The sequence below is a fragment of the Lissotriton helveticus genome, chromosome 1_1 (genome assembly GCF_964261635.1).
Source record: "Lissotriton helveticus chromosome 1_1, aLisHel1.1, whole genome shotgun sequence".
Classification (NCBI taxonomy): Eukaryota; Metazoa; Chordata; class Amphibia; order Caudata; family Salamandridae; genus Lissotriton; species Lissotriton helveticus.
Genome location: NC_136057.1, coordinates 1,834,212,535 through 1,834,240,326, shown reverse-complemented (window position 1 = coordinate 1,834,240,326; position 27,792 = coordinate 1,834,212,535). Strand labels below are relative to the sequence as shown.

The 27,792-nt window shown below is 44.0% G+C and overlaps 1 protein-coding gene across 1 annotated transcript in view; it reads right to left on the bottom strand.

The window, feature by feature from the left end:
* LOC144753527 (guanylyl cyclase C-like) overlaps positions 1-27,792 on the bottom strand; it is a 632,982-nt gene that overhangs the window by 55,273 nt on the left and 549,917 nt on the right. Inside the window, exon 23 of the mRNA XM_078641183.1 lies at positions 6,881-7,055. Within this exon, the coding sequence (XP_078497309.1) occupies positions 6,881-7,055 (175 nt within the window). The remainder of the gene's footprint in view (positions 1-6,880; positions 7,056-27,792) is intronic.

Below are 27,792 nucleotides of genomic sequence, written 5' to 3'. Positions count from 1 at the left end.
TTTCAAGAATGATATTTTATTTCAAATTTCTTTGTATTTCTTTATTTCATTCTCCTTTGAATAAACCATATCATAATTGCTTCATGGTCTTTTTAGATTACCCAATGCATTTCAGGGCTTGAATATGACCCTTCCTCAGGGGTCTAGGTAGGAAAGAAACAGAAACTTAATGAGCTAGCCTCATGCAAATGTATATTATTTTCATACACATGTATACTAGACATAGGATTCACTTATATACAATTACATACATCTTCGTAGCTAATAGTTATCAAACGTAGTCTTCTTTACATACATAGTCTCAGGTTAGTGGCCAAAGTGAGAATTTCACTCGTAGGATTATCGAACTGTGGTGTGAATCTTACAATCATAATGGTAAAAAGAGTCATCAGGTTAACTGATCGTGGATAAGCCGAATCGTAAAGATATAGCTGCATATAATCAATATATTTGTGGTCTGGTGTATCGGAGGTGGGAGCTATGGCGTGCTAATAGGTGCCGAACTGAATCAAGGGTTCGAAGTCGCTGATAATAATAGTGCAACCAAAATACAAACAAAGTGGATTCTGACTGGGCTGGGGAGTTCATAAGTATTAAATACTTTAAACCGCTAAAGGTAGACTTACTATCCAAAGAAGCTTAGTCGGGTTCGGCGTTCTCCCGTTCTCCCGTCATGCGCGGTCTCGAGATTCCAGTGACCAATAGGAATCGGTTTGTTAGAAATGTGTTGATATCGGCTATCAAAAAGTGGTTTCTATTGGGCGGGAAGGTATCATGTGATCGCGATGTGATCGAGGAAGTCAAAAATGTAATATAACTAGAATGATTGACATGATCCTAGTCTTAGACTAGTGCGGTACATTAATATCACCATGTGTATGAAAATAGCGAAAAATATAAATATAAATGTGGCGAAAAATATAAATGCCGAAAGGATTAAATGGCGAGCAGAATTAAAAAGTGGATCAAAATTATACATTGAATATTAAAAGTATGGGTGTGTATGGAGTGTGACTCCTTTATATGTTCACGAAGAGAAATTGTCGGCCATCTTGGGTGAGGATTGATTCAGTTATACTACCTGTCTAGGTTATGCAGGTTTACAAATACATTCATTTATAACAGTATTTACAAAAAACACGCTAATTCAATTCTGTCGTTGAATCCTTGGGGACAAAGAATCCCCATCTTCCGTATCCAATAATATTCAGCTCTAAGTCTTTGTTTATAAGGATCTGTGTCTCACTGTATGTTTATTACTTTCAAAACGGTAAATCTGAGTTGCGCAATATTATGACTCATTTCTTGCCAGTGTGTAGCTACAGTGGATTTCAGATTCTTCAAACGTGTATTGCTTTTATGTTCTGTAATTCTTATTTTTATTTTCCTTTCTGTTTGGCCTACATATAGTTTTCCACATGGGCATTTTATTCCATAAATAACTTTTTGGTGTCACATGTGCTGGAATGTAGCAAAGCGATTTTTTGTCCCGTCATTTGATGAGTAAATATTTGACCTTAAATTACATTATTGCAGTGAGTGCAATTTTCACATCTTTGCATTCCCTTGTATACTTCCTTTGTGTTTTCCTTTTTTTGGTTGGTTAATAGTTCTTTTATGTTTTTCGATCTGTGATAAGCAAAGGTTATTCGTTCTGCAAATAAAGGTTTCAAATCAGTTTCTTGAGTAATCAATGACCAGTGATTCTTCATTATTCTGGTGATTTGTTTAGCTTGTGAGTGATTTTATTCAAAAGATACATAGACGATATCTTTATACTGTGGAAAGGAGACAAACATAAACTCGTGGAAAATATTGAAAAATTGAATACAAGACATGAACGTATCAAATTCACACATCAAATTGACAACCAACAACTAGCGTTTTTAGATGTCTTGATCACCATTGAAAACAATAAAATAAAAACCAATGTTTACACAAAAAGTACAGACCGAAACAGCTGTTTACACTTTGGTAGTTTTCATCACTACTCTCTCAAAAAGCACTTACCCACATCACAATTTATTGGACAAAAAAGAATCACTTCAGATCCCAATGATGTTTCAACTACTATTGACAATCATATCCAAAAATATCTAAAACGAGGATACCCCAGAGAAATGCTAGAAGAATCCAAAAAGAAAGTAATGGTTATGAATAGAGATGACTTACTAAAAGGCAAAATTAAATCTGACTCCAAACTTACAGTATGCATATTAAAACATTCAACACAAGCTAAACAAATCACCAGAATAATGAAGAATCACTGGTCATTGATTACTCAAGAACCTGATTTGAAACCTTTATTCGCAGAACGAATAACCTTTGCTTATCACAGATCGAAAAACATAAAAGAACTATTAACCAACCAAAAAAAGAAAAACACAAAGGAAGTATACAAGGGAATGCAAAGATGTGAAAATTGCACCCACTGCAATAATGTAAATCAAGGTCAAATATTTACTCATCCAATGACGGGACAAAAAATCGTTTTGCTACATTCCAGCACATGTGACACCAAAAACGTTATTTATGGAATAAAATGCCCATGTGGAAGACTATATGTAGGCCAAACAGAAAGGAAAATAAAAATAAGAATTACAGAACATAAAAGCAATATACGTTTGAAGAATCTGAAATCTGCTGTAGCTACACACTGGCAAGAAAGGAGTCATAATATTGCGCAACTCAGATTTACAGTTTTGGAAGTAATACACATACAGAGAGACACAGATCCTCATAAACAAAGACCCTAGAGCTGAATATTATTGGATACGGAAGATGGGGAGTCTTTGTCCCCAAGGACTCAATGTCAGAATTGAATTATCATGTTTTTTGTAAATACTGTTATAAATGAATGTATTTGTAAACCTGCATAACCTACACAGGTAGTATAACTGAATCGATCCTCACCCAAGATGGCCGACAATTTCTCTTCGTGAACATATAAAGGAGTCACACTCCATACACACCCATTCTTTTAATATTCAATGTATAATTTTGATCCACTTTTTAATTCTGCTCGCCATTTAATCCTTTCGGCATTTATATTTTTCGCCACATTTATATTTTTCCCCACATTTATATTTATATTTTTCGCTATTTCAATACACATGCTGATATTAATGTACCACACTAGTCTTAGAATAGGATCATGTAATCATTCTAGGTATATTACATTGTTGACTTCCTCGATCACATTGCGATCACATGATACCTTCCGCCCAATAGAAACCACTTTTTGATAGCCGATATCAACCCATTTCTAACAAACCGATTCCTATTGGTCACTGGAATCTCGAGACCGCGCATGACGGGAGAATGCCGAACCCGACTAAGCTTTTTTTGATAGTAAGTCTACCTTTAGCGGTTTAAAGTATTTAATACTTATGAACCCCCCACCCCAGTCAGAATCCACTTTGTTTGTATTTTGGTTGCACTATTATTATCAGCGACTTCGAACCCTTGATTCAGTTCGGCACCTATTAGCACGCCATAGCTCCCACCTCCGATACACCAGACCACAAATTTATTGATTATATGTAGCTATATCTTTACGATTCGCTTATCCACGATCAGTTAACCTGATGACTCTTTTTACCATTATGATTGTAAGATTCACACCACAGTTCGATAATCCTTCGAGTGAAATTCTCACTTTGGCCACTAACCTGAGACTATGTATGTAAAGAAGACTACGTTTGATAACTATTAGCTACGAAGATGTATGTAATTGTATATAAGTGAATCCTATGTCTAGTATACGTGTGTATGAAAATAATATACATTTGCATGAGGCTAGCTCATTAAATTTCTGTTTCTTTCCTACCTAGACCCCTGAGGAAGGGTCATATTCAAGACCCGAAATGCAGTGGGTAATCTAAAAAGACCATGAAGCAATAATGATATGGTTTATTCAAAGGAGAATGAAATAAAGAAATACAAAGAAATATGAAATAAAATATCATTCTTGAAACAAGGATAAAGTGTGGAATGAACTCATTACAGAAGAGTATAAACTGAGAAAACTTGATTGTCATGTAAAAGTGCACACACCCACCAGGGCGGAATCTTCCATCCTACCTTAACCAGCTTTAATTAGAGTGCTTCCAGACAAAGCACTGGGATGAAGTAGCACGAAACCTACACAGATAAATAAGAGTACTATAGAATTAATAGAGTGCACCAACGGACTTTCAATTTGTTTCTAGTTAGAAAATGGCCCTCTCTGTAGGGTCACCCCCAAACCTTTTGCCTTCCTCTCCTACTTTTGCTGAATTAATGTTTGTTGGCCTCAGGACTCTGTGCACTTTACCACTGCTAACAAGTGCTAAAGGTCTTGTGCTCTCTCCCTAAAGCACAGTATAATTGCTTTACACCTGTTTGGCATATTTCATTTACTTGTAAGTCCCTTGTAGAGTGGTATACCATGTACACAGGGCATGTAAATCAAATGCTACCCATGGGTCTGCAGCACATATTGTGCTACCCACCTAAGTAGCACTCTAGAACTTGTCTGAGGCCAGTCATTGTAGCCTGACTGCAATGTCACATTTCTATGTCAACTTGGCATTTAAAACCCCTTGCCAAGGCTTAAACTCCCCTTTTGTTACATATTAGTCTCCCCTAAGGTAGCCCTAGGTAGTCCATAGGTCAATGTGCAGTGTAATTAAAAGGTAGGACATGTACTTTTAAATTTTACATGTTCTGGCAGTGAAAAACTCCCAAATTTATTTTTCACTACTGTGAGGCCTACCGCTTCCATATGATCACATTGGGGATTTCTTATTACATTTAATAAGCTGTAATTCCTAATTTATACCACGTTTGGTACCTATGCATTTGTTATGATAAACCTTCTTTAATGGTAAAGTCAAATGCATCCTTACAAGTTTGCAGATACCACTTTTAGAAAGTTGGCATTTTCCTAACCCTTGTGCCAGCGGCTTGCTTTAGGTCACATGACTGGGTGCAGCTGACAGACTTTGTGAATTCCCTCCAGACATTCACACACTAGTGGGATTAGCTGAGCCTTAATGGGCCATCAATTGGCAGGATGGGGATGGGCAGAGCTGAGCACAGTCCCACTTGCACCTAAATAGGCTGTGGTCAGCCTCCTCACAATAGACCTAATGACCCTATATTGCAAAAAGAACAATTGATGGACAGAATGCAGAACAATGTCATACATTCACCCCAGTACAGAGATCTGGTCCTAAATCCATCGTTTTTTGCTCACCATGCCATTCCAGTTACGACCCAGCCATATGCAAATCAGTCAGGACCCTGCGCCCAATGGGAACAGTCCAGCCCAAACTGCCAGGCCAGGTCCTCCTTGGACTGGAAGCAAGCATCCTAGGACCGGTATCAAGCTTTCAGCCCTCATCAGCCACAATAGCTTGACTCCAGTGGCATGGAGAGCACGGGACCCAAGTCTGGGCATACCCATCCCAATCGGGGTGACACATGCAAAAAGAACAATTGATGGACGGAATGCAGAACAATGTCATACATTCACCCCAGTACAGTGATCTGGGCCTAAATCCGTCGGTTTTTTTCTCACCATGCCATTCCAGTTTGGACCCAGCCATATGCAAATCAGTCTTGACCCTGCACCCAATGGCAACAGTCCAGCCCGAACTGCCAGGCCAGCTCCACCCTGGACTGGAAACACGCATCCTGGGACCAGTTTCAGGGTATCTCACCCTTCTTCAGCCAGGCTAGCTTGAATCCAGTGGCACAGTGAGCAAGGGACCCACGTCTGGGAATACCAATCCCACTTAGGGCGAAAAGTGTTACAGCAAAAAAAAATGATGGACGGAATGCTTGCATTTGGTTTTAATAGTAATTTCTCCTCAGACCTTTGCAGGATCGTCTCTTCTCCTAAAATGAAATATGAACTACGAATGTCATATATGTGTAATGGGACTAATGCAGGTTACCTTTTCGTACTTTGTCATTTTGCAGTGTGTAAAATTTAAAACTTTTGTTACAACAATAAAAATATATTTTTTAAAAAGACCTTTGCAGGAGTAAAGCCATACCTACAGCCCCTAAACATGACTAACCCTTTTACAGGCACAAAACAGCAACAAGCGAAGAAGGGGCATATTGTCAAGAGATATATCGCCGCTTTTCGGCACATAGCACCGAAAAAGCGGCGATTATTTTATCTCAATATTATCAAGGCGTTGCTAACATACATTAGCGCATGTTAGCAGCAGATTTTGTAATGCATCTCATGAAAGCGATAGCTATCGCTAATGAGAGGCAAAGTAGTCTTTCCCTCCTAAGACAACATGAGAAATGATTGCAAAACCAACATTGCGCTTTAACAACGCGGCCCCTGAACAGCGAAGCAATAACAAAAGGTGGGCTAAGCCCCCATTATCGCATGATTCTAACGCCTGCAAAAAACCTGACTTAGCCTTATTGACTATGGGAGGTGGATTGTATGGTTAAGTACACACTATCGTATCAGCGATCATTTCTATTATCGCTGCTCAGTTATCTCTGGATTTCTCACGATAATGGGTGCTTTCGCCACTATCGCTGGATTTCTTATCGATTTTGAGATGAGAGTTGATAATACCGAGCTTTCACGCCGATGATATCCAGAGATAGCAGGCGATAGGAAAAACAGCGCTAAGCGCCCTTTGCTATAATTATCGCAACTCGTTGGTAACATGCCCCAAAAAGTAGGACCTCACCAAGGGGTAATAAAACAGACCATGCTTTACAAAGTCAAGATGGTTAATGTCTAGTAAGATTGTAGAGTGTAATTGTTCCAGTCAAGACTGTCAATTGGTGTTTCTTCTGAGATACTTTATAGGGTGCTACTAAGTGTCCCCCCCTCTCCCATGATCATATCCCCTCATACCAGAGTGAATCCCGATGCGTATCCACACCGGCAGTCCTGGCAGGTGCTGGAGCTGGAAGGTTCCCATAAAGCTGAGGATGTCCAGTGCCATACGGCAGATATCCACTGCGTGCCGGTTGCCGTTCCTATCTGGTAGTCCACTGGCCACCATGTAGGCATCTCCGATGGTCTCCACCTGAGGACGTAATACAGATGGTATAGCACACAGGGTTTAACATGATATGATCAGGAAATCGTTAAACACATAAAAATGTATCACTCTAAAGAGTAGTTGCTATAGTGACCTGAATCATCATTGTAATTTTTTTAAATATCCTCGCTTTGTGTTCTTTTTTACCTGAAAATAGAAATGATTGGTGTTCCATGTCCTTGGGACCTGCCCTGCTGCTAGCAAAAAATCCAGATGTGGATAAGGTGCAGCTTAGAGGCTTTGTTTAACTATATTTGCCTTGACATGGATCATTTACACGATGCTTTATGAAAAGGGTATGCATTTTGGCAATCTAATTGGGATATTTAGTTAGCCCTTTAAGGGCATCTTGAGAATTTGCAAGCATAGCTTGGGGGTACATTTTAGGTATAATACAAGATCTGTGTAAATTATTAAAGTATTTGATAAGTATTTTAAAAAGTTATGTTATGGGAAAAATGTAAGTCAAGATACATTGAAAGCTGTATTTAAACACGTTTTTTAAGGCAGGGTAGTCAACCAGAAGAGGAGCTGTAAGTCACACCCATTGAATGTTAAGACATGTTACATGAAGAATGTCAAGCATTAAGCAGTCGACTTAATCCTATTTACCATACAAAATAAATCCTACATGAGAAAACTTTGACTCCATATCAACAATCACATTGACGCCTTGCTAGAAACCACAAAGACGGTTTTCTAAAAGGACTGTCACCCACATAATCAATGTGGCATGCTTCATCATAGAGTCCATCATCAAATGTAACAATGCATCTGGATGAACTCAGTCTTGTTCAATGATCTCTTGATAGTGTTGGGCAAAAGGGATCTTCAAAGAAAGTGTGCTAAAACTACCCATCAAGACTGTTTAATTACTGTTGTCCCCTGGCAAGCCTGGAGAGGACTGGCACTTCTGCATCTGTAGGTCTACATGTTATCCGCACCCGTCGGGGTCATACGGCCTTCTTCAGGACCAAACATCCCTAATAGTTCAGAGGGCGGTGGAAACCTGTGATGTTTCATTGATTGAAAGTAATTGAGTCATGAATACATGCACACACACACACACATGCATACATATGTTCCCAATGGAGAAGGCCAGGTCGTTTTTCCTGGTAGGGTTTTTCTGTGGTCCCTTTGGTGGCAAAAGATGTCTGTCCTTGTAGCCAAACCATCCAACTGCTTGCTGTACTTATTGTGTCTCCTTGCACCTTTGAATTCTTTTAAAAGCAGTCACATAGAACAAGAGCTGTGATTTGTAGACTTTGTGGGGCATATTTACTGGCCCCTTGCACGGCCTTTTAAAAAAGATATCTTTTAAATATGACATCATTGAAAACATCTGCTTGTCTACCAGGATTGAATTCACAGTGCCTACATTAAATAATTTCCCCAACAGATCCCTCTACCCCGCTTTCCTTCTCTTGATGGTACATAATAAACTGTCAGCTACCAACCCGGTACGATGTCATCGGGAAATGGTATTCCAGCCCTAAAAACAATCTAACAGTGTATCTCACACATACCATGCAGCACATGCACCAGGTAGGCCTGGATCACATCGAAGTTGGAAAAGGGTAATAGGTAGCATGCTTCATTCGAACTTCCTCGTCCACTTCCCATTCCGACATATCCTTGGGGAGACGACACCAGCTATCTGATAGGGATATGTCTTTTTTCAAGGAAGAGACCCAACATCAGGAACTTCCTAATTAGTTTCTTGTTAGTGGGAGGGGGGATCAGGCCTAGCAAAACATTATGAAGTTTCACTTGTATGTCCCAACCAGTGGCCTATATCTTTCCAGTACTGTTCCAAGGAGGGACATTGCCTCACTATGTGCAAAAAATCCGCTATGGGGTGTCTAAAGCGAGTATGTAAGTGGCCAAGTTCCTAAGGCAACTTGGGCTGTAGGGTGCATAGCTATATAGGAATTACATAATTTATGAATCATTTGCAACAATGATTATTCGTTCCAATCAAAATTATTTCTTTTTATTCTTGTCTTTACATATTTTTCGGAAAAAAATGCAATTTAAAGCATTGCACGCAAAAAGTGTTTTTTTTCTCAATTCAATTATTAAACAGCATTCTCTATATGTGTTAACAATAATTATATAATGACAATATTTAGAGAACCGACGCCCAATGCATTTCGGGACAAACTGTCCCTTCATCAGGGGCAATTAACCATCAGACTTCAAATAAAACACCCCTTGAGGCACCGCAAGGCCAACCAAGACCTTTACGAGATGTATACGGACCTCCTGACTTCAATGATAAATGACAATGCAGCAAATGTTTGTCCCCGGTATTTCTGCTACCCGACGTGCTTAGTCTCCAGTCACAATTCCAAATAAATTAGCGAGGGCATTCAGCTGAGCGGCCGTTGTAAACGTTATGTTGGAGTTTTGGGGTTAGATAGGCCTGGTGTGTGTAGTTAAATTAGATCAATGTAAATAATGCTTTGAGCTGACTGTTTGGACTCCAGCATATATTTATTCCCATATCCGATTGGATAATGTTTCCCCCATGGCTGCCGCCAATCTGGCGTGGCCTTTTAAAAAAAAAATATTTATTTTATTAGGTTTTTGAAAGTACCACGTGGGCGAGGGCCCGACATAATCCACAGGAAGGCAAAGTAATACAGGGTTACCAGACATGGAAATATCAATGGGAACAGTTCGTATACATAACAAAAGAGAATAAACTGAAAACTGCACGCAGACTTTCCCACCCCATCCACATTGGCAAGCAAATTTCAATACCTGCATATACCAAAAAAGATAAAACAATACTTTGTACATTGTGGTCTGTGTACTTTTACGGGGATTGTGCTGGAAGTGGAGGAAGGTCAATGCCCCGGTATGTAGCCCATCAAGACCATATTTTTCTATGTTTTTTAGGGCCACCCCTTGCTTGAAAAAACGCCATCTCTGCACCCATGCATTTGTCTAGCACTCTTTGCCACTTTCCTATTGTCGGTGCAGAAGTACCCTTCCATAATTGAGCAATATCACGTTTGGCGATTGTGGGGGGAGAAAGAGTAGGTGTTGCTTATATCGGTTCCTACCTATGTCTTCTGCACTATGAAGTAAAAACAGTAGGCATCGCGCGGAAGGACCCAGGACAGCACCTCTTTAAGGCACGTTGACACCCTAAGCCAGAAGGGCTGTAAAGCCACACAGCTCCATACCGTATGGAGAAATATCCCCTCCTCTCTGTGACAGCGTAAGCACTGAGGGGAAGCCACAACTCCCATCTTCCAAAGACGAAGACAAGTGTAATAAACGCAATGAACATACTTAAACTGAATAAGACGGTATCTAGACAAGGACTAGCTATCGTCTCCGCCCAGTCATCGTCCGTCAGGTCTGGGATGTCATCCTGCCACATCTGCCTCGTTCTATGTAGGGTCGTGTTGGAGTGCGTCGTCAGCATCTGGTATATCTGTCTTATTTTGTGTGCACCTAGATCACCCATAAAAAGGCGGCCTTCTAGCAGATGAAATTCAGGGAGGTCGGTCATGTTTGCAAGTTTGGCGGTCTAAGCACGACGTAGTTGGAGGTACCTATAGAACTGGGTTTTATGGAGATGGAACTCCTCCTGCAGTCGCTGAAATTATTTAAGGACGGTGCCCTGCATATTGTCCCCCAGAGTGGAAATACCAATCAGGTCCTATTGGCGGAACCCTTTCAGTGCGACCACCTGATGTAAATAATTACCGTACCATAAGGGCGTCGCCTGCTTCAGCCGCATGCGCCATCCCATTCGCCAAACTGTATACCGCCACAACCTGATCGTTGTTCGGCTGGCGTGTGGTAAAAAGTAGAGACTGTGCGCTGTAGAGTAATTTCAAAAGGGGAGTCCTCCCCATGGCAGCATGTTCTAATGTGAACGCTGGGTCCGTAGGTGAATTATACCACCAGTCGTTAATGATTAACAGATGAGCCACCACGCAGTAGGAGTATACGTCTGCAGCAGCGATGCCTCCACAATCGGTGGATTACGCACAGGTCTGAAGTGTCACTCGAATCGCCCCTCCCCCCCATGAAAGTTTCATATGTATGGCATTAATTTGCGCAATAATATCAAGAAAGGACTAGCTTAGTTGTGTTGGCGAGACTCAGAGGGTACGTCTGTGGGCAAACCATTTGGTTTGGTCATGAAGCCCTCACCCACCAACCTAGTTGGTGGCATGCTTCCTCATCAGGCCCACCACAGTGACACCGAATGTGTCCCGGGTGTGCTGCGACTCCAGATTACTGAGGAGCTGGTATACTTACTGAGTGTGCTGTGATAAGTGGGTGTGAACGTGATGTTAAAAGCTATGCAGGTGGTCCCAGTTCCCGAGGGTATAAGGATAATTTTAATATCTGGGCCCCTGCTAGCAGATAAAAAGGCAAATGGACGTTGTGGAGTGAATTATGAGCTCCTACGTCCTATGTGGTCTACATGTTTCAGCCAGGCCTTTTGTTTACAACTGGCTTTCCTCAGGACCAATGAGTATGTGTGGGTGATAAAGTAAATAAACTATATTAAGTGGTTGGTGTGTGTTAAAAAAGTGTCGCACTCGCTAAGGTGCTATACGTGTTAGAGGGGGATTCCCTCTGCTTTACTGTACATATAACATAGAGACACAAACAGACATACAAGGTAGAGCCAATGAGAATTGTATTTTTGTAACACAACATGTCGCCGGCTTCTAAGGTGCGTGAATGACCTAGAGCGGCAGGTAGAACGTGGCCATGAGGATTTGCATGGCAGGTGTGATTATAGCGTTATTTTACAGCGTAGTGGCGGTGGTGGGCTAAACAGTGATGCGAGCGTAGCGTGAGGTGCAGGTAAGTATAATACATAATTCCTCACACTTGCTATTTGCTGTCACCTGGCAGGGAGAGAAGACCCTAGGCATTGTAAAAAGGCATAGGTTAGGGCTGAACCTGTGGAAGAAAGATACTGCTGCTTATGCAATTGGTGTCCACTAGACCAAAGAAAAATCCACGGCCGACAGGCAACACGATCTTAAACGCATGGGGCCTACCTAAAATAACAGGCCACCAACCCTGTAACAACTGTAGTGTCTGTCATTTGACCACCCCTTCCAAGACACTGTCCCTGGAAAACGGCAAAACCTGGATACAACGCCAGTTTACCAATTGTAACTCATCCAATCTTGTGTACCTCATCACATGCCGGTGTGGTCTCAGATACATTGGCATGACCACCCGAAAAGTCAGAACCAGGATGACTGAACACAGAAGCACCATGCGCTGTGGTAAAAACATCAGTAAACTGACACAACACTTCCTCACCCAAAATCACACCCCAAATGACTTTACATGGACAGTGATTGAACAATTCGCAGTATCTGACTGTAATGAGAAAACTCTTCTCACCAAAGAACAGCGCTGGATATACCGCCTCTCTACACATATAGAGGGGCTTAATGATTCCATTCCGTGGAATGCGCTGTCAAACTAACCATCCCCTTGTTCCATTCCTAGACTCGCTCTGACTCGTGGTCTGTCCCAAGTCTGTACTATTTTTAATCCCCTCTAATCTCGTTTTAACTCTTATTTTTAAATTCACCATCCAGTCCCCATCACGATTGGCATATAGGCCTATCCTTTTACTTGACCGCAACATGGTTAGTTACTCCCTAGCGCTGCCATCACCACTGAACCGCACTAGCACGTATTGCGCAAGCGCACCAGCACAGAGTCTATACTCCGCGCATGCGCGAAACCAGCATTGACCGCTACCAGCACTTGTCTAGCACACATGCGCAGTACGGGAGATGACTCCATGCTTTCTGCGCGACCACACCCTCTATTTCCTGCCCCAGGTGCTACGAATGAAACAGGCTATTTAAAGCCGTCCTCGAAGCTCTAAACTCTCACTCGGGACACCGGAGCAGGACGATAGGTCGCAGGAGCACGCAGATCGGCAATTCCGTGAGTAACCATGCTGATTCACCTCTACGATCTGGTAAGCAGCAGTATCTTTCTTCCACAGGTTCAGCCCTAACCTATGCCTTTTTACAATGCCTAGGGTCTTCTCTCCCTGCCAGGTGACCCAGGAGGCTTTAACAGCAAATAGCAAGTGTGAGGAATTATGTATTATACTTACCTGCACCTCACGCTACGCTCGCATCGCTGTTTAGCCCACCACCGCCACTACGCTGTAAAATAACGCTATAATCACACCTGCCATGCAAATCCTCATGGCCACGTTCTACCTGCCGCTCTAGGTCGTTCACGCACATTAGAAGCCGGCAACATGTTGTGTTACAAAAATACAATTCTCATTGGCTCTACCTTGTATGTCTGTTTGTGTCTCTATGTTATATGTATTGGTCCTGAGGAAAGCCAGTTGTAAACAAAAGGCCTGGCTGAAACATGTAGACCACATAGGACGTAGGAGCTCATAATTCACTCCACAACGTCCATTTGCCTTTTTATCTGCTAGCAGGGGCCCAGATATTAAAATTATCCTTATACCCTCGGGAACTGGGACCACCTGCATAGCTTTTAACATCACGTTCACACCCACTTATCACAGCACACTCAGTAAGTATACCAGCTCCTCAGTAATCTGGAGTCGCAGCACACCCGGGACACATTCGGTGTCACTGTGGTGGGCCCGATGATGAAGCATGCCACCAACTAGGTTGGTGGGTGAGGGCTTCATGACCAAACCAAATGGTTTGCCCACAGACGTACCCTCTGAGTCTCGCCAACACAACTAAGCTAGTCCTTTCTTGATATTACTGCATATAAACCAGGGGATCCGGACTAGCCTATCTAGTCCTCTCTCTCCATTTTGATTTGCTGATTAATTTGCGCAAACCACACCCGCGGTATATGATATGTGAAATTCTGAAGACGGTAGAGAACCCTGGGGAGAGAGACCATTTTAAAAATGGCAGACCGTCCATATAACAAGAGAGGTAGGGAAGACCAGATAGCTGACTCATCGCGAAGGTTGGTGAAGAGCGGATTTATGTTGCGTGCCCACGAAATCTGAGGACAGGAGGACACAAATACTCCCAAATTTTAAAAACCTTCCGTGGTGTGTTTTAACTGGGATGCCCAAGTGCCTCTGCCCTGATGGCCACAGACTGGAAACAGCGCTGATTAGCAGGGTTAGTGTGGATCCAAGAGGTCTGGCCGATGACCTGGAGGAACTGCAGAATACGTGGGCCTGAGATCCAAGGGTCGGTCCTAAAAAACAGGACATTATCTGCGTATAGCGCAATATGGTCCGGCTGAGAGCGTGGCCAGTCAAAGCCTCTGAGTGATGAATCCCCACGAACCCACGCCACTAGGGGCTCCACCGCCAAGGCAAAGAGGAGAGGGGACAGGGAGCAGCCCTGCCATGTGCCTCGACCAATAGGGAAGAAGGGAGAACGATGGCCAGCGATATGCACAGTAGGCGCACGTATGCTAGAAAACGTGGACCGAAATTAATCACTTCTAGGAGTTGGAAGAGGTACTCCCAGCTGAAGGCCTTATCTATATCTGCCAAGAGTAAGGCGGCATGGCATCCCAGCTCCGGGGCCAAAGCCATAGCATTGTGAACCCGGCGGATGTTATGTCGGGTGGCCCGATGTGGCATAAAGCCAGATTGGTCCAAATATACTAGATCCTGAATGCATGACCGCAAGCAGTCCGGCAAGACTTTCCCCATTAATTTTGATTCGAAGTTGATTAGGGAGATAGGGCGGTATGAGGACGGATCCTCTGGTGGACGGCCGGGCTTTAAAAAGAGGACAATTTCAGCTTGACGCCAGTCCCGAGGCAGTAGCCGCTCCTCAAGGGCCTTGTGGATCGTTCCCAATAAATGTGGGTCCAGCGTGGTCATATGGGAGCGAAGGAACTCCACAGGGAACCCGTTAGGACCCGGATCCCGACCTGGACGCATCACGTTTACTGCGGCTGTTAGTTGGTCTATTGTAATGGGGGGCGTCTAATTGGTCTTTTATCTGATCTGATAGCTGTTGAGGGGGGATATCCCGTAGGAACTCTGTGATGAGATCTCCTGAGATCTGTTCCCTCTGGCTATACAGCATGGAAAAATGACGTGCAAATTCCTCCACCACCTCCGTGGGGACTGTACGAAAGGCACCATCACTAACCCTGATGGGTGGAACTATGGCCGGGCCATGCCCGGCTTGACATAATCTCTGCAGCATTTTACTGGATTTTTCCCCCACTGGTATATCCAATGTTGAGATGCCAACCATATTTCTATCGCCTCCTCTGTAAGGTGATAGTGTGGCTACTGCTGTGCAAGGGACAGATTTCTCAGAAGAGTCGGAGTGGGCTCTAACAAGTATTTCGCTTCCAAGGAAATGCACTGGGCCTATAGTTCGGACCTATGAGTGGAGCGCTTGTGCTTGTCGTTAGTCCTATAACTAATGTCCACCCCCCTAATAGTAGTTTTCAGGGCCTCCCAGAGGGTTACTTCAGAGGGGGAGGAGTCAACATTTAGGGTAAGATAATCGTGAATCGCAGTGTGGAGACACTCCTGGTAATCAAGATCCCGCAGATGCCACGGGGACATCCGCCATCTGAGGGGGGCTTTTGAAAATTTAAGAGCAGTGTCACAGTGACTGGTGAATGATCTGATAACCCTCTCGGAAGATACGAGACCTGGGAAAACCTGTGGACATAGCTCCGTGGTGTGAACAGGTAGTCTAATCGAGACATAGAGCCATGTACCGCTGACATGTATGTGTAGCCTATCTTGGTGGGATGGTATTCCCGCAATAGATCCGCCCAACCCAGTACCCCTGTAAGCGATGATAATTTAGAGGTACCTGTGGGGGGAACCGACCCCGATCCCCGTCTCCTATCGATTGGCATCATAATGTCATTCCAATCGCCACCTAAAAGGGACAGAGCCTCTGGGAGTTGGTCCCACAGACGTGTCAGTCCTTCCACAAACGCAGTCCCAAGGGGCTGGGGCGTATATACACTGCCCAGCATGAGCGGTTCACCAGAAAGCGTTCCCGTCAGGAGAACGTATCTACCCCCAGGGTCCACCCAAGGTTTAGTATGGATGAAGGGGACATGAGCATGAATAAGAATAGCGGTCCCACAGGAGCCCCGAGTGAAACCTGCATGAAATACCTGTTGGAATCCGAACCTAGTTAGACATGGAGCCTTATTGCCTAGGAGATGAGTCTCCAGCAATAGAAGAATGTCGGCCCCATATAGTTTAGCTTGCCTGAGGACAGCCCCCCGTTTGACCTTGTTGAGCAGCCCACGGACTTTCAACGTCTCCACCGTCAGTTTACTGGTATGGGAAACCGTTGCCTGATGGGCCATATATCTAGTCTGGGTCTAAGAGTAATGGTCTGCCAAGTGAAGAATGGGATGTGTGTCTGCCTGTATAAACAACAAAAAACGTAACTCTACATTCCTGAACCCCCCCTTCAGTATCCCCCCTCCCGATACTGCCAAGAACTAGGAGCATCTGTCACAGTGAGTGGCACCCCAAGACCCAAACAATGGATCCCAAGGCCCCGCTTCCAATGGATCCTAACCACCCCAAAGATTGTGTGGGCTTTTGATACAATCTTCGGGAAATCTATCCTAAGGGTCTGGTAAGCCCCTTGCACTGCTGTTGTGTCACTTTTTGTGACGCAACGGCAGCGCAAACCACCAAATCATATTTAGGAGGCCATGCAAAGCCACTTTGTGTTGCATTGTATGGTCTCATGGATATGGAGTAAGGCAACGCAGCGCAGTGCAAATCAATGCGTTTCCTTACTCTGTGCTAGTGTTCCATCAGTGCTGCGGTTGGTGTTCCCATGCAATACCCATGTATTTTGAGGCATCTCCAGATTTACAAAGCCATGTAAATCTGGGGATGCGCCAAAACCTTACTCCTCCCTGGGGGAGGTACAGCAAGGAGAAATATATTTATTTCTCCTAGTTCTTTCCTCCCAGGATTGTTTTTGTGCAGGAAGGTGCCCGTTCCTGCACAAAAACAATCCTGCATGCAATGCAGGCTACCTTGCACTATGGCGCTCGGCAGCCGAAGCGGCCCCACCCTAGGGAAAGGACCAGAATGCATCGTTTGCATTATATACAGCACATTCCTGTCCTTTCACTTTGACGCAAGACAGCATACCAAGGTGATTTGCTGTGCTGCCCTGCGTGAAATCCCCATAAATATGCCTGAATGTTAAGATGTCTTACATGAATTATGCCAAGCATTATGCAGCCACCAAAGGAATTTGTTAGAATTAGCTGATGATAAGATACAGTGTCAGTTGTTGAAATTTCATCTAGAGACATGAGATTTGCTAAGATGTAGTCCGTTCAGTTCAGTTCATAAACTTTATTCGGGTGCCTCAGTACCCATAAAAGCACAAAGTCATTATAAACACAAAAGAATACTCTGTCGGTTAAAAACATAACAATATAAAATTACATACCGAATCTTGCATGATTATTAGTATTTCTTAAAAACCGCCTGTTAAAAATAATTTTGCTCAAATTTTTCAATTATCTCAGGAGGCTCACAGATCCAGCATAGACTTGTGTGTTCTGATAGCTATTCTAAGAAAAGTGCATGTGAGAAAGATCAAATCTGTATCATCCAGGGTTACTATACACATGTAGGCCTCGTCCAGACTAATAGGACGTCTCTTTTTAAAATAAGAGTTTAAAAGCTGCATGGAGTATTTTATATAATACTTACAGAAAAATAGAAAATGTATAATTGATTGACCACTCCTCCCGTCACACGGGCATGGTGTTTGGTTAAGATTGGGGTGGTAACCAAAAGGAAAACAAAGTGCAAATCTGAAAGGTTCCAGTTCTAAACCGGCATATTAAACTCCTCTCCTAATGACTCATAGGTAAAGTCAGATATATATGCAGGGGGTAGCAAAGCTGTTCAATAGACATATAGTAGCGCACAGATGTTTTCCCAGATTCGAAAGCGATCCTCTCTTTATTATATAAAGAGTAAAAAGCATTTTGCAGTTCCTTTTTGGGCACTGCTTCAGCAGTGCTAGGGTCTAGAAAAATATGTTCATTATTAATACTGCGCAAGCTTTGTTGCACACCTCTTAACCATGGGATTTCCATCCCTTTGTCGCACTTTAAGCAATCGCTAATGATCTGACGGGTGAGGGAAGTCGCTTGGTTTTTCCACACTGAGAGCCAAAAAAGAGCTGGACGAGCACGAATAAAATCAGATATGAAGTTAATATTAAGATCCTTGTGGCATATATATTGGGGGGTCGAGATTGGGACCCCCAACAGTTTCCTACAGAACCAGTTTTCTTCCTGTTGGATACATGAACTTTTTGCTATGCCCCAAATCTCAGCACCATATGTGGCCACCGGGATACACTGTAGTGTATACATTTTCTGAATTGCTAAAATGGCCCCGGTGGTCTTGGGGCGAGGAAGGTTCAGGATCGAGTTGCTGGCCTTTGAGAACTTGCTCCTGGAGTGAGCTAAGTGCTCCCTCCAGGAGCCGTTCGCAGCAAAGACCAACCCCAGATAAACAAATGAACGTGTACAGATCAATTTTTGACTGCCTACTGTAATATAACCTATCTCTCGCTTCCCTGGTCCACTGCACATTAAAAAGGATTTCTTAAAATTGACACGCAGGTCTAACCCATCCATATACTTATTAAAATTTTGGACCAAAATACGCAGAGAATTAGGGGTGCGGCTTATAAGGACCGCATCATCTGCGTATAAAAGTACGGGGATAGGTTTCCCATTAATTATGGGGACATCTTGGGTGGCTGTTTTCATAAAACTATTCAGCCCATTAATATAAATGATGAAGAGAAGGGGGGCAAGGACACAGCCCTGTCTGACCCCCCTTCCTACATCAATTGCCCCTGAAACCTCCCCTCCCATACCGATCTTCACCTCTGCCTGGAGATCTTTATGAAGATACGCTAGAAAGTGTACCAACGGCTCATCCAGCCCGCCTGCCAGAAGGATTGTCTACAGCTTCGCCCTGTTAAAAAGGTCGAAAGCTGTGGACAAATCCATAAATACCATATAATCGGTGACCTCCGTGCAATGGTGTATTTCCAATAACCAAATTAAGGTTAAGGCATTGTTCGACTGTTCCCACCTTGCTCCGGAAGCCTAACTGCCATGGTTCTAAAATATAATTTTCCTCTGTCTAGGTTAAAATTTTGTTATACAGAACTCTCCCCAATATTTTTAGGGTGTTGTCTATTAGGGATATAGGTCTGTAATTATACGTCTGGGACCTGTCTCCTTTCTTAAAGATCGGTACTATAATACTCTTGGCCCATGTGACGGGTAAATTAGCAAGAGTCAGACTATTAAAAACATTCAGAAGCAATGGGGCCCAGAAGTCGGGGATCCATTTAATTAAGTCAATTGGGAACCCGCCTGGTCCCGGGGCTTTGTTCCCTAAACTCTGCTGAATGGCCTCCTGTACTTCTGAAATAGTTATCTCTATGGGGGCTAAGATGCCAGGTACATACATTTCTGCCCCCGATAATGGGGTGGCATATATTTCTGAGAAATGGTTTACCCAGGCAACACTAGAAATATTACAACTGATCGGGGTTGATAACTGGCCCATTGATCGAAGATCCTTTACTGCTGCCCAAAAAATGTTGCCTTTTTTTGTACTGGCCGCCTCAGAGAGAGTTTCCCAGCGTTCAGTCAGGAGGGCCTTCTTTCTGTTTGCAATTGCCACAATATATTCCTTTCTGGCCAGTTGTACGTCCGTTGCACACCTCGGATTGACTGATAGTGCCCTACGTAGGTTTCTATTTGCCAGTGTGCATTCATGGTCGAACCTTGGGCTACTTTCTGCTTGGGGTGCCGGTTTTGATAATAGTGTTTCTACGGCTTGCCATTAATTGGTAAAATCCTGGATTATCTCTGTCTGTGGGGATTGCAGTGACAGGCAGGAATCAATAGGATGCATGTTGCCCTTGATTAATTCCCTAAATACTTTACCACTATCAACCCCCTTCCAGTGTAATCTTAACTTATCAATCGATGGCTTCAGATTAGAAGCTCCGCATTCAATCTGGAATGCGGGTCTTGGGGTGGAATTCATCAATATTCTGATAGGGTTATGATCCCCATGGTGCGATGGAATGACTTCTGCTGCTTTTAATTGATCTTCAAGTAAAGGAGAAATAAAAACAAAGTCTATCGAGGAGCAACAGCCCCTACCCCTGAATGTTGGTTGCATATGGTCAGTTGTGTTTGGCCCGCCCACCAGATCCAAAACATTACCCAGGTTATATGATCTTAGGAGCAGAGCAAGTTCGGCACCCCTACGAGCTGATTGCCCGGATAGCCCGACCCTCCATCGAGCCCCCTGCTAATGATTTTCGCATTAAAATCACCCCCCAACAGAACCCCTATTGGGTCCCCCTTATTGGACTGTGTATCCAAATTTGAAATAAAGTCAAAGAGCCCAATACATTTTCCATTTGGGACAGAGCGAAAATCATTATTGTAAAAATTCACCAAATAAAAACAAACTCGCATTTTGAAAAGCACAGCTTGATAATTTTGGCTGCGGGTTGGAATGACCTTAAAACTCCCGCCAGCAGCCACGTTAATCCCTATAAATAGGCCCCCCAAAGGTCTGCCTATCTTGGGTGTTAAGGCTATCACACTAAAACAGTGGAACCCTTCGATGTACAGCTCTTCTGTGGCCCAGGTTTCCTGGAACATGACAACGTCATGTTTCTTTATCAAGCTTAGCCAATCTTGGTCTTCAATCCTTGATCGTAGTCCCCCCACGTTCCAGCTTAGGACACTTAAGTCAGCCCCACTGCTACCTCTGGGTATGGCTGTCCTGTCTGTAGTTTTGTTGGGTATAAGGTTTGTGCCTGACATTACCCCTTCAAGGACTTGTATGTTGAGTGCCGGAGGTGATAGTCAGTCCTTACTGTCTAGGTTGGAGAGTGCATGGAACCTATTAATTGTTGGCGCATATGTTTCAGAGCTCCTTATTGGTAATACTAAAGGTTTATAAAAGTAGCCCAAGGGAAGTGCACTAATGTCTGTTGTGGCGGCGAATGTCTGTTCTCTGATGGATAATAGACGGAGGACCATTTGTGGTCTGCAAAAATTGAGAACAATACAGTCGCCTTCAATGCTCTTATTCGATTGGCCAACCCACCCCACTCTCCTGACCATGGCCAACCCACCCCACTCTCCTGACCATGATTATTTCATCAATTAGATGGGGATCAAAGTTTTTATGATGCCACCTGGAGGGGTCTCTCAGTAAGATCAGTATTGGACGCAAAACCAACCCCTTGCCTCCCACATGATGCGCATAGGTTAGTTGGAGGAATAACCATAGGGGTGATGGTACTTAATGGTTGCGTCTCACTATTGTGACTGACCGCTACAGTTGGTATGGATTTAGTTACAATGGTGACATCATTATTCAACTTTCCCCCATTTAACTCGTCCAAAGATAAATTAAGAAGCAACAATCTCCGCCAGAGCAAGTCAAATTTTTTGACAAGCTCCTCCCTTATGCAGTCCAGTCTTGATTCGAGCCCTTCCATTTTAATTCATCTTTGGCCACGGCAGAAGTTCCCAGTGAATGGAAGCTTGCAGCGGTCAAGCCTCTCCAGAAAAAGGCTTTGCCTGACCCGACCACTCTTTCCAACCTGCGTCCTATTTCCCTGCTCCCTCTGGTGTTTAAACTGACGGAAAAGTAAGTTAATAACCAGCTTACGAATTTTCTGGAGGAGAATGACATCTTGCACCCTAACCAATCAGGGTTCCGCTCGAAACATTCCACCAAATCAGCCCTGCTGTTTACGGCAGAGACCCTATGAATGGCTGTGGATCAGGGAAAGAAGGCCGTCTTGATTTTACTCGATCTATCGGCGGCCTTCGATACGGTCTCACACACCATCTTAGTGGACCGTTTAGTTAACGCAGGAATAGGAGGAGTGGCATTGGCGTGGTTCAGAAATGTTCTCAACAATAGGCGCCAAGTCACGGTACTGGGCCAGTTTCAATCTGAAGCTACGGTCCTCAGCTCAGGGGTCCCCCAGGGCTCCAGTTTGAGCCCTGTACTCTTTAATCTGTACATGGTGCCCCTGATTGCGCTAATCGCTTCCTATCAGATTAGCACAATATCGTATGCTGATGACACACAGCTTATTCTGGTCCTGGATAGGGAACTGCCTGGGGCCGAGGAAAACCTGAAAAATTGCCTAACGGCCACATTTGAGTGGATGAATAACAATCACCTCAAGTGTAACTCCGGTAAGACGGAAATTCTGCCGTTCGGCTCTCAAAATCTGTTTTCCCCGAAAGACTGGTGGCCTGACGATGCTGAAGCCCCTCCAAATACTATCTCTTCTGCTCGAAATTTGGGCATTAAATTCGATGACCAGCTGTCTTTTAAACAACAAGCGGTGGCCGTGGCCGGCACTTGTTTCTATATTATTAGATCTACTTTTTTTTAAAAACTTTTTTCCACACTATAATTATGGGGGATTTTAATATTCATCCTTGTAGGCTTTCCTGTCACATAGAAGATACTGATTGTCCCACTTCAGCCCACTACCAACACTTCGAACACAGCCCTAAAGGTCACGCACTGGAAAATCTTTTATCTAGTGTGGATCTTTACGAACCGGGGTTCAATGAAAATTGCGACCGTGTCATGACATACAGCGCTAGAAACTCCGAATCCATAATTGATTATATTTTTGTTTCCCCTGGTTTATTAAGTTTGGTTTTCTTTTACAACGCAGTTGTGGCTGCGTTCAGTGACCACAACCCAGTCATCCTTGAGCTCGCTAACTCCGTTGGCTTACTCAAGGAGGATATAACTAAAATGACTGAGTTGGCTGTGCGGTCCACGGACCATGGTAGAAGGGTGAAGTGGTCTAAAGTAGTTCCAGCTGAGTTCTTTAATAATTTAACATGTAAAGCCCGCAAAGAATTGGATATCTGTCAAGACAACTCAAAACAGGGGGAAGAAGTAATTACCGCCTTTGCCACCATGTGTGCTTTAGTTTCTGAAGAACTAACGGCCAAATCCAGAAAGAAGGCACAACCACTTAAGGGTTGGTTTGATAGGTCTTGCTCAAAAGCACACAGCTGCCTCCTGGAAGAACTAAAAAAATCACCAAGGGATAGGGGGGAAGTTGCCAGACTAAGAAAAGAATACAATAACATCATCCATGCACGCAAAGACGCACTCAAAAAGGACGCTTGGGCCTCACTAATGGAAAAGGCAACTTTAAGAGACAGCGCTAGCTTCTGGGCCATTATAAACAATCCACTTTTTTCCGGAGAAGCAAACGATAACCTGGAGGCCAATATTAGTGAGGAGGACTGGTTAGCGCATTTCAAAATCATCTATGGGAGCGATCATGTATGCGAAACACCTACTTTACTCACAACCAACTCACCCAAGCCAGCACTCTCCTTCACTACGGAAGAAGTAGTAAAGGCCATAACCAACACCGTAGGGAAGAAAGCGCCAGGCCCGGATGGTGTCCCTGCCGATATGTACAAGGCCAACGCCCCCTTCTGGGCTAACATCTTGACCAACGTTTTCAATGCTGCCACGAATCACAGTTTCCCTGTCTCCTGGTCACATGCTACCACCATACCTATCTTCAAGAAAGGCCAAAGGGGAGACCCAAGGTGTTACCGCCCCATTTCACTTATTGACTCGTCGTTTAAAATTCTGGGGAAAGTGATACTGGCAAGGATTGATGAGTGGGCTGTCAATAACAATATCTTATCTAACGCCCAATATGGGTTTCGAAGGGGAAGAGGGACGGAGGATCAGTGCCTCAACTTACATTTGATCCTGGGTAAATACACAGTGGCATCCAGTGGATCAATCTACCTAGGGTTCATGGATTTGTCCACAGCCTTCGACCTAGTGAATAGGTCCAGGCTGTGGGAAATCCTTTTGGACCTGGGGATGGATCATTCCTTGGTTCATTTTCTGGCTGAGGCACATCGGGATCTAGAAGCCTCCATCAGGATGACACAGGAGGGAGCCTGCACTGCTGGCTTCAAGTCCACTAGAGGGGTGCGACAGGGGTGCATCCTCGCCCCAATGTTATTTACATTATATATAAACCACCTTGAATCCACATTGGAGTTGGCAACATTAGACGTCCCGCGTTTTGGTGGACTGTCCACCCCGGTCCTCCTCTACGCGGATGACGCCGTGCTTGTGGCACGCACTCCCCTTGGGCTACAAAGATTACTGGCAGCCTTCGATACCTTTATGACCTCCCTTGATTTAAAAATTAACATAGACAAGTCACATGTCATGTCAGTGGGTGGGAGAAAGAATAAGAATTTGAAGACTTTTTTTTGTGCCAATACACCGATTTCTAGCGTAAAAACTTTCACCTATTTGGGGGTAGTTTATGACGACAAGGGCACGTGGGCACCCCAAATAACGGTCAAAATTAACGCTATGAAAAGATCAGCAGCTGCTATTGTCGGTTTTTCAAAACGTCTGGGTGGCAAACCCACAGAAGCAATGCTAGCACTTTACAGAGTGAAATCTATTGCAGTAGCAAGGTACGGGGCTTCCATTTGGGGTTATACCAACAATGTAGAAGCAATCCAGGTTGAAGAAAACAGGTTTTTACGTATGCTGTTAGGTTTGCCACAATCCACAGCCACCTTTTCCGTTCATACGGAATTAGGCCAGGGGTATATAAGTGACACTATTAAACAGTCCCCAATTTTGATGTGGTTAAAAACGTGGCTGAACTTTAACTTACTTCTGAACCACACAATTATGAGGGACTGCTTACTCTTGGACAACATGAAAAATATCCCGTGGCTTGCATACATCAAAAATACCCTAAGCTCCCTGGGCCGCCCAGATCTATTCTACAAACCGGACTGCATTGTTAAAGATGACCTGGAATGGTTCAACGTGTCTTTTATTAAAATGAGAGAAATGGAGCGGGAGAACTGTGAGCTTGTGAAACCCACTGTGAGGGAGCACTATATTTCTAAGTCTACACTGGCCATTGAACCTTACTTAACGGTAGTGTCATTTCCGTTACATCGCTGGTTATTAACTAAACTAAGACTTAACCAGATTCACTTCCTGTTAAATGACTCTAAGGTGTGGGCTAAGCCCGAGGATTTACCTGTCTGCAAATGTGATAGTTACTCTCTGCAGGACACTATACACTTTATGTTTTTTTGTAGTATTTATACCCTGCCTAGGAAAAAGTATATTGTTCCGTTGCTTAAAAATAAGGGGTTTGTTCAAGCCAAACCTGCTCTATTTTATCTAAAAAAATTAGATTCACCACTAACAATGTTCAGTGTCGCAAATTTCCTGGTAGCTGCCTTTCGCCTTAAAAAACGTACCGGAAACAGTTAATATAACAACATTGGCGACAATTTATGGAATCATTGAAAAATTGCTGCATTTTTTAAAAAACTTGTAAATATTTTAACTGTTCAATTTTAACAGCGACATCAATCCAATGTAACCGTACCCCCTGATTATGCATTTTGTACTTGTGTGCTTTTTATGGTTTGTTATGAACCGAAATAAAGTTGTTTTGAACTTGAACTATATTATTAGATCCTTGAGGAAGTTTTTTGATCTTCTTCCCTTGTCAGCAAGATAAACAGTGGCAGTTGTTCTGATAACATCCAGACTGGACTACTGCAACGGCCTGTATGCGGGAGCAAATAAGTCCGTTCTCCACAGGCTGCAGATGGTCCAGCATGCAACTGCCCGTTTGGTGTTACGCTGGCCTCGCAAGTCATCTGCCTCGGCCGCGCTTAAGGCGCTTCATTGGTTACCGATCTGTAAACTGATCCTGTTTAAGATTCTTCTGATTAGCTCTCCAACAGCAAGGGCCTAGATACTTGTCCAATGGCTTCAAACGTTATCAGCCCATGCGCTGCCTGAGGTCTGCAAATCAGAACCTGTTGGTAACACCTAGATTTAAGCTGGCGACCAAAGGTGGTAAATCTCTTTTTTTCCTGGGTGCCAAGGCCTGGAATAAACTCCCGCCGCAGCTTCGATTGATGTCCAATGAGAGCCACTTTAGAAAGGCACTTAAAACTTGGATGTTTTCCCTTACTGACGCCGCTTGCAGAGCACTGGTGTAAAGTATATTGTAACTAAGTTCGCCTCCATTCCCCCCAACCTATTCCACCTGGGTTGGCGTTAAGCGCCAAGATACTCCTTGGAGTGGTAGTAGCGCTATAAAAGTGTACATTACATTACATACATTACATTACATTACATTACATTACATTACATTAATGTCCAGGGTTGCAGTACCCATATCTGCCACATAGCGGCCATGCTCTAGGCTGTCTTCTGTCTGTGTAGCAACAGAATTTGTATTCACAGTCTCAGCCACTTCTAAACTGCTACTGAGAGCTCCTTTGTTGGCATTTTTAGGTCTCGTAGAGAGACCTATTGCTGCTAAACCAGAAAAAAAATTCTAACAGGCGGATTTCTAACAGTTCACAAGAATAGAATCACGTGACAAGCTCCTTATGCACGAGCTTGCCCGAGCCTTCCCCCTGCCAGCAGCATTTCTCCTGCACTCGGCCCACCCCCCTCCCTCTCCATATGGTGGGCTCTGCCTCAGGCCAGCATCTCTCCTCCCATAATTATTCACTGCAGGGCCTGCGTCTCGTCACCTTTCCTCCCCCTGCGAGCAGCATTTCTCCTGCACTCGGCCCACCCCCCTCCCTCCTTGTATTACACGCACTATTCTCCAAATCATGAATACGCGATCCAGGCTCACACGAGTTAAATGCTGCACAGACAGTAATCTGCCAAAGATCACAGGGCGTGACTAGCAGTTTATCCATCACTTGAGCTCAAAGCATCGGAACCACAATAACGGGGTCTTGTATTCACTAGGGCTCCCGTATTACACTCTCAATCTAAAGCTTATAAACGCATTGAGGCAGCGTTATTCACTTTTATAGTGGATTTTCGTATGGAGTTGACTTGTGCATTATATACGTTTGTGGAAAATGCATCACGCCCGCGCACAAGCCCTTAATTCATAGCCGAGCACGCAAACAGACACAGCGCCTATTAATTTACTTATTTTTACGTGCACCGAAGACTCACTTGCTTTCTGAGTCCCCTTTGTGACTTGTTTACCAGTATGTGTCCAGCTCCAGGCTGAGCGCTCGAGGACAGTAAACTCGGCCCACCCCCCTCCCTCTCCATATGGTGGGCTCTGCCTCAGGCCAGCATCTCTCCTCCTATAATTATTCACTGCAGGGCCTGCGTCTCGTCACCCTTCCTCCCCCTGCCAGCAGCATTTCTCCTGCACTCGGCCCACCCCCCTCCCTCTCCATATGGTGCGCTCTGCCTCAGGCCAGCATGTCTAAGGGCTGGGGACGGTCCCACCCCACCGCACGTCCCCACGTGACTTGTTGACATATGGCCACTCATGCAAGCAGATGCCGCCACTAGCCTGACTAGTGCATTATGTACGTTTGTGGAAAATGCATCACGCCCGCCCACAAGCCCTTAATTCATACCCGAGCACGCTAACAGACACAGCGCCTATTTATTTACTTATTTTTACGTGCACCGAAGACTCACTTGCTTTCTGAGTCCCCTTTGTGACTTGTTTACCAGGATGTGTCCAGCTCCAGGCTGAGCGCTCGAGGACAGTAAACAGATGCAGTCACTCTATGGCTAGAGGGAAAACTTTTA